The sequence below is a fragment of the Rutilus rutilus genome, assembly GCF_951802725.1.
Source record: "Rutilus rutilus genome assembly, chromosome: 2".
In the NCBI taxonomy this organism is placed as follows: Eukaryota; Metazoa; Chordata; class Actinopteri; order Cypriniformes; family Leuciscidae; genus Rutilus; species Rutilus rutilus.
The window spans coordinates 5,994,692-6,002,191 of NC_140210.1; the positions used below are offsets into that span (position 1 = coordinate 5,994,692).

A 7,500-nucleotide genomic window follows, 5' to 3' on the forward strand; every position below is an offset into this window, starting at 1 on the left:
AAAAATAAATAAAGTTTATTTAATAAAAAACATGAATAAGATGCTCGGTCATATATAGCAAACTTCTAGGGACAACGTTCAGAAACAAAACAAAACAGTTAATGATAAAAAATAAGTGATAAAATAAAATGTTGTAAAGCTTTTTTATATATATATATATATATATATATAATAGGGGTGTGAACCTACACTGGTATATATACATATACATATATATACACATGCTGTTTTGTTAGCTGCTGTTTTGACCCACGTAAATAGATATTACTTATTAATTGCTTTGTTTTGCAGTTTTCCAGCAGTGGGTCTCTGAGGGTTAAAGGGATAGTTCACCCAAAAATGAAAATTAGCCCATGATTTACTCACCCTGAAGTCATCCTAGGTGTATATGACATTCTTCTTTCAGACGAATACAATCGGAGTTATATTAAAAAAATGTCCTGGCTCTTTATAATGGGAGTGAATGGGAATATAATGGGGAGCGGAGCAATGCGTTCTTGTAAGAAAAATTTCCATATTTAAAACTTTATCAACTAAAATAACTAGCTTCCGGCAGACGGTCGTACGCATCAATTTATGGCGAAAGACTGACCCTTGAACTTGACGCACAATGTAATGACGAACGCGGTTGCCCAGCCCTGTTTGTTTGAACCGCGAGAGGCGTCAAATCTTACGCTACTCCTAAATCCTACGTCATACTTCGTCAAGTGTCACTCTTTTGGCGTAAGTCGACTTGCGTAGGCCGTCTGCCGTAAGCTAGTTATTTTAGTCGAAAAAGTTTTAAGTATGGACATTTTTCTTACAAGAACACATCGCTTCGCTTCAGAAGGCCTTTATTAACCCCTCGGAGCCGTTCGGGACACTTTTATGATGGATAGATGCACTTGAATAGACTTAAAAAAAATGGTGCCCATTCACTACCATTATAAAGCTTGGAAGATCCAGGACACTTTTTAATATAACTCTGATTGTATTCGTCAGAAAGAAGAATGTCAAATAAACCTAGGATGACTTCAGGGTGAGTAAATCATGGGCTAATTTTCATTTTGGGGTGAACTATCCCTTTAACCAGAGCATTATTTTTTTATTATTTAATAAAAAACATGAATAAAATGTTTGGTCATGTATAGCAAACTTCTGGGGACAAATTTGCCCTCCAAGTATAGCAACGTAAACCCACACACACACACATCTAATCAGATTATCAGTGTACACTGTTCAGAAGTTAACTGAGGTCTGGCCAAGCATGAACTCATTCAAATGCTGCCATTTATTCCTGTTTGCACCCCACACACACACACACACACACACACACACGCACACACACACACACTAATTAAGTTACCCCTGATCCCATGAAGGCTTTTCCTCCTCCTTAGTGCCACTGATTCAATAAGACTCTTCTTTTGACTTCCCTATCGCCTCGGTTACGTTTCAACATCAAATCCCAAGTGCTGACACACACACACACACACACACACACCAGCGCTACGGCACGGCTACTAAACTACATTGGGCACGGTTTCTTTGTCCTCAGCATCATTTAATTGATAAATGAGCGAGACGAGCATTGTGTGCGCAGCTGACAGTGGGCTTTTTGTAATGTAATGACATCGTAGTGCTTGAGGTGTACACAGGGACATCTGCCTGCAGTCTGGCTTCAGAGAGGGGCATTATGGGAAGGTTAGCCAGGGCAAGCCTGAGTGAGCAGTCACAATGATGGATTCAGAAATGGCAAGTGTAACATTTGCATTAATTTGAATTGATACAGCTGTGACAGTCGAACGTTGAGCGAGCGTTAGCCACTTTAACAGTCGTCTGTGACACAAATCTGTTGCCGGATGGTTGCTAGGGCATCATGGGTGGTCACTAAGGATTTTTAAAGGGATAGTTCGCCCGAAAAAAATTTAAATTGTCATAATTTATTCACCCTCATCATGTTGTTTCAAAACACACAAGTTAACACCAAACCACACAAACATGCTCACAAAATCAGCTCAATTATAGGCTGCAACTAATGCAACCACACATGCACACATAACTATGAAAACAATCTACAACTTCACACCGCACACACACTTTAAAACCACCACACACACTCATGCCGATGTGCACATACAGATGTTTTCTCCATTCAGTCGGTCTGTGGTCGCTGGGAATGAAAGACACTTGTGCATGTGGGAAGCAGAGTATTGTTTAACCCTTCGAGGTTTCAGCGATTCAAACTGAACCCACACATATACCTCACTCACCTGCAGTTGATTTTACAGCCTTTTACATCTCTCTTTGACCGAAGTAGAAGTATTCAGTATAAGACGAATAGATTTAAGATCTTACTATTTGACAGAAGAATTATATATAGTAAAAAAAAATCATAATTTTATAATAAAGATAGAATTTAAAAAAAATAATAATAATAAAAAAAAAAAATAAATAAAAAAAAAATAATAATAATAATAAAAAAAAATAAAAAAAAAATAATAATAATAATAAAAAAAAATAAAAAAAAAATAAAAAAAATAAAAAAAAATATTTAGCATGATTTTATTATGGATTTTGTTTTTGATTGATGCAGACATGTGAATTCTAGCGCTGACATACGTACTTGATTTGAGGGCAGATGTGGTGACCTCGATCTCGCTGCCCAGGTCGGGATGTAGGACGCTGAGCTCGGGTTCAGAGTGGTCAGAGCTGGAGAGACCCGACCCCACACTCCCCCCAGGACTCACCATCGCCCTCTGCTGGAGCTCCATCTTCTCGTACACAGCCTTCAGCTGAGGACAGACAAGAAGAAACTTAACTAACAAATAAGACACACAGCTGAAAATATATATACACTCACTATATATTTTGCAAGGACATCACAAGAGACACACAATGTTGAAAACAAAGAGAACTGCAGGTACTAGTATACCATGTGTGCATCGATCAAACGGTTTTCCTTGTTTGTTTTAAAACAAAATCCATCCCATGAATCATACCCAACATGAACTACAGCATGTGACTGCTAATATTGAATTTGTCATATTTCTTCAAGCTCATAAAGCTCGAAAGGGTATGCAAAAGGTGTTCTTTGGAAGGTAGAGAGGATGATGTGTCTGATACTGTGTCATAATGCAATACTGATATTTCATTCTCACTCGGAGAGAAGCCCTGAACGAAAAACTGAAATGTCACTAACAGATGTTTCAAAATTACTGGGAATGTAAGACTGCAAAGAATACAGTAGTTGCAGTATGTGAATGTGAAACTCCTAAGACTAAGAGCAAAATGAGTTATTGTGGCCCCAAAATATATGTGGACACTTCAGTCACGCATAAAAACATCTGAACGCAATATATCATTATTAGATGACAACCGATATCAAAAGTCAAACATTCAGTCAGTAACAGTCATGAGTGTGTCCAGTTATTATCTCAAATATTAAAATAAGTTTTAAAGCTTGATTTAAAATAACGTTATGAATTAAAATTAAATATTTTTCACAAAAGTATTGTTTTTATTTATTATTTAAATAGAATTAATAATATTTTAAAATAAAATAACCTTAAAGATATGAAAACATTTAAAAATGCATTAAAAAATATTTATAAATTAATTTAAATAGAAATACATTAATATATTTTGCATGTCTTGATGTTGGCAGTTCATTTGCATAATGAATCAAGAAGAACATGCTAAAAATCACAGCTGATGCAACCGCTGGTTCAGTCACCACACTGGAAAGGTCAAGTCGAGCGCATTGCATTGTGGGATACAGCGCTCCGTGGACTGTTCGCCGTTCACATGTTGGCAAATACAGGTAATCCTGATATTTCATGCATTCAGAAACTTAGCAAACAGTGCACTTTATGCATACTGCAAATATATTGCAAGGAGTATGGTAATATGCTGTTCAGAAAACACACACCCACGCACTTATGTCTCTGAGAGATGCTATTATTCATGCAGGTGTCTCATACGGGGCGAAAAAAAATAGTAATTACAGACAAATTAATGCACACAACCATCAGACAATAATTAGACACATTACACAGGCAACCATACTTTAATTGTCTATAGATCAGACTGTAATGTAACGGCTGAGAGCTTGTGTGTGAAATGCATTCGGGTGAGTTAGCTTACAGTGTTGACAGGCAGTGTGATAAACAAATATAAAATGAAATTAAAAAATAAAATCTGAGCTGACAGGTGTCTGTGTTTGTGAGCACGTGCGTTAAGCATCAATGGTCAAATTAGATGTGACAAGGGAATCAGAAGCTGTCAAACATAATGTCACGGTAGCGTTATGAGCCGAGAGGAAGTTGGCGTTAATGAGAGAGGATACGTGTGCGCCCGCCGTGGACTCTGACCGTCTCGGATTGGCACGTTGACAAGCGGCCATAAAGCCGTGGCGGCTGATGAATTCATTCGCCTGGGAATAATGAATTAGCACTTCCCTTCTTTGCCCGCGCTCGCCTTTCCAATCACGTCAAAGGCCTGGCAGAGGAAACAATGGCTTAATGAAAGACAAAAAAAAAACTCAACGGCGAGGGCAGGTAGCGAGCGCGGGAGGGTGAGAACCAAGGGAGCTCGATATGAAGTCATCTGCATCCGTAACTGTTTTTCAGGAAAACAATAACTGGTGACACGCGACAGGAATACGCATCATCAATCATAGGGAAATATTGCGCCACGCTCCCCGGGCCCGGTCCGTGTGATTCCTCGTGCTGAAAAATAAACCGAACTCGTCCTGATCAGATGGCAAAAGTGTGAGAGAGAGAGGGAAAAAGTAATCTCAGGGAATCACTTCTTCACGGGTTTGATAGATGGCCGTCTTTCTGTGCGTCTTCCTCTAAGTGCTTCATACCTGATCAAACTCTGTTTCCGGGCCTGAAGCGTGCGAGCTGAGATATTCATCACTGTACACACACTGCACATTATTCCTGAAGGATCGTCGGGGTGTGTGACTCACAGAAAAAAAAGAGCGCATGTCAATTTCAGCTAATCACAGAGCAGCAAACTGGACATAAAACAATGAAAACTCCTTCCTTCATAACAGTAGCTGGGCGATACGCTGCCTAATGCTTTAAAACACCACTGGAATAGTATTAATGATGGATGGCAGGTCACAGATGTCCTCGTGAGGGCCGTAACATGAACCCACTCTCAGCTTTTAAATAAAAATAATAATTTTAAAACAGTCACAGGGAGAAATTAAGTCAATTTTGAGGCATACAAAATCTCTTTGTGGCATATAAATTCAAAACTGTGAGATAACCAGTCAAAACTGTCTAATAAATTCTCATTGTGTCATATACAGTCACAATTGAGATATTAAAGGAGCTCTTAGCGATGTCACGCGTTTTTTAGGCCATAACATTTTTTGTCACATCCAGCAAACATCTCCTCACTATCCGCTAGCTGCCTCTCCCCTGAACACACTGTAAAAAAACGCGGTCTCTGTAGACAGCCCAGGCTCCACAAACGGCAACAAAAACAAACTGGCCCAGCCTGGACCACGAAACATAACAAACAGTGTTCCAGCCAATAGACTGTAAAAAAAGATGGACGACGCCCCTTCGCTCTCTTCCATTGGTGAGAACTGAAGCCGCCAGTGTCCCGATATGACGCTGAGTCGCTGACATCTTGGAACTTGAGTCTGCGCAGTAGCGATCTCGGGAGCAGGAAGTAAAGCCGCAAAATCAACGCTCCGCCCTCACTCTCGCAGAATGCACTCTTCCTGAGTGCACTTTTTTAAAAATGTATTGCAGTACGACAAGAGGCTTGTTAAAATAAAGTAAATACAATCTCCTCAGTCCTCCGAAGATCACGAAAAAAATGTCCGTTGGTGCTTCAGTGACTACTTCGCTCAGATAACCTGTCAATCACAGCTGTCAATCATGACATTACACCACCGCATCACGTAACTAACTAAAAACCAACTTATTTTTGAAACAGACACTTGAACTTACATCAGCGTGATAAAAACGACAGCAAATGAAAGAAACCACCTTTGGAAAAAAAATATTTTAAGTGTAATTTAATTGTTTAGTTGGTCTCACGTCCCGTTGAATAACACGGGGAGGCGGGGCTTATGACCTATACTAGGACCAGTCACCGGGGGCCGATCGAGACGTTTTGGCTTCACTTTTCAGGGCTTGTGCGGCACGCTTGGTTCCAGCCAATAACCGACAAGAATGATTTGGGGGTGGGGGGGTTAGTGCGTGTGCACATGAAGGGGTGTGTGTGGGGAGTGGAGGAGAGCATGAAGAGGGAAGTTAGCTAGAGGAGAGATGTCCTAGACAACGACTAACGTTAAAATTGTAAATTCTTGAGAATTTTGAAATGGCCGACACACGGCCAAAGAGTCGACGTTCCGATGAACAAATAACAGAGAATAGGGAAAAGGAGAAGGAACGCGAAGTCCCGAATTTACATCGGAAAAGCTTTCAAAAGGTGGCGAGAACTCCGCCGGCAGAAGAGCTTCCAATCCGACATTCAGGCGGCTCTGTTTTTGCTGGACAGGTGGGTAAATCCAGTTTGGTTTTTCTAAATGGTTCATGACTGTTTAAGGAAGCACGGAAGGGAGGGGGAGGGGACAGGATGAGGAGGAGCGAGGGTCGAGCTAGCCTCCGTTTTGTTTGACAATACTTCGAACGTCAAAAGAAGTGACGTCACCCAACATCCCTTAGAGCACCTTTAAGTCTCATTGCGGCATATAATAAATCGTTACTGTAAGATATAATCTCATTGCATAATATAAAGTTAAAATTGTGAGATATAACATTTACATTTATGCATTTGGCAGACGCTTTTATCCAAAGCGACTTACATTGCATTTCAATGTACACATTTACATGCTTATTAGTTCTTGAATCGAACCCATGACCTTGGCATTGCAAGCGCCAACGCTCAACTGTTTGAGCTACAGGAAAGTCACATAAATGTCATATATAAAGTCACATAAATGTCCTAATTGAACTGAGGCCTAATCCTGGCTTAATCTAAACCCTGTCTGTGAAACCAGGCCTAAAAGTCATAATTTAATTGTGAGATATAAAGTAAAAAATGTGAGATATAAAGTCAATTGTGGCATATAAAGTTACAATTATCATATATAAAGTCATTGTGCCATATAAAGTCATAATTGTGAGATGAAGTCACAATTCTGACATATACAATTGATTTTGTGGCATATAATGTCAAAATTGTGAGACAAAAATCAAGAAACAAGAGCATCAGTAAGGTCAGATCCAGATGTTGGCTGATCGGGTCTGGCTCACATTTAAGAAAGATGGACAAACAGGCCACACAGAGAAGAACCAGTTGCCCAACCAATATTGAAACCTTCCTGCAACTTCTTAAAACTACTCAGCTGGCACAAACTTTCCTCTCACTCGTGAAACAAACCCTGTGAATTGATTTGCATTGGAGTTAGCAGCCACCTCGCCCTCTTTTCTCTCGGCAGAACCGCAAATATCGGCCTGAGGGAACATGATGTCAAACACTGCTGACTAA

General features: G+C 39.9%; 1 protein-coding gene across 2 annotated transcripts in view; it reads right to left on the reverse strand.

Annotated features, from left to right (window-relative positions):
• The window catches only part of pard3ba (par-3 family cell polarity regulator beta a), a 174,004-nt gene that overhangs the window by 130,452 nt on the left and 36,052 nt on the right, over window positions 1-7,500 (reverse strand). For both annotated transcript variants that reach the window (XM_084403120.1, XM_084403119.1), the window contains exon 3: window positions 2,606-2,774. In XM_084403120.1, coding sequence (XP_084259246.1) covers window positions 2,606-2,774 — 169 coding nt within the window. The remainder of the gene's footprint in view (window positions 1-2,605; window positions 2,775-7,500) is intronic.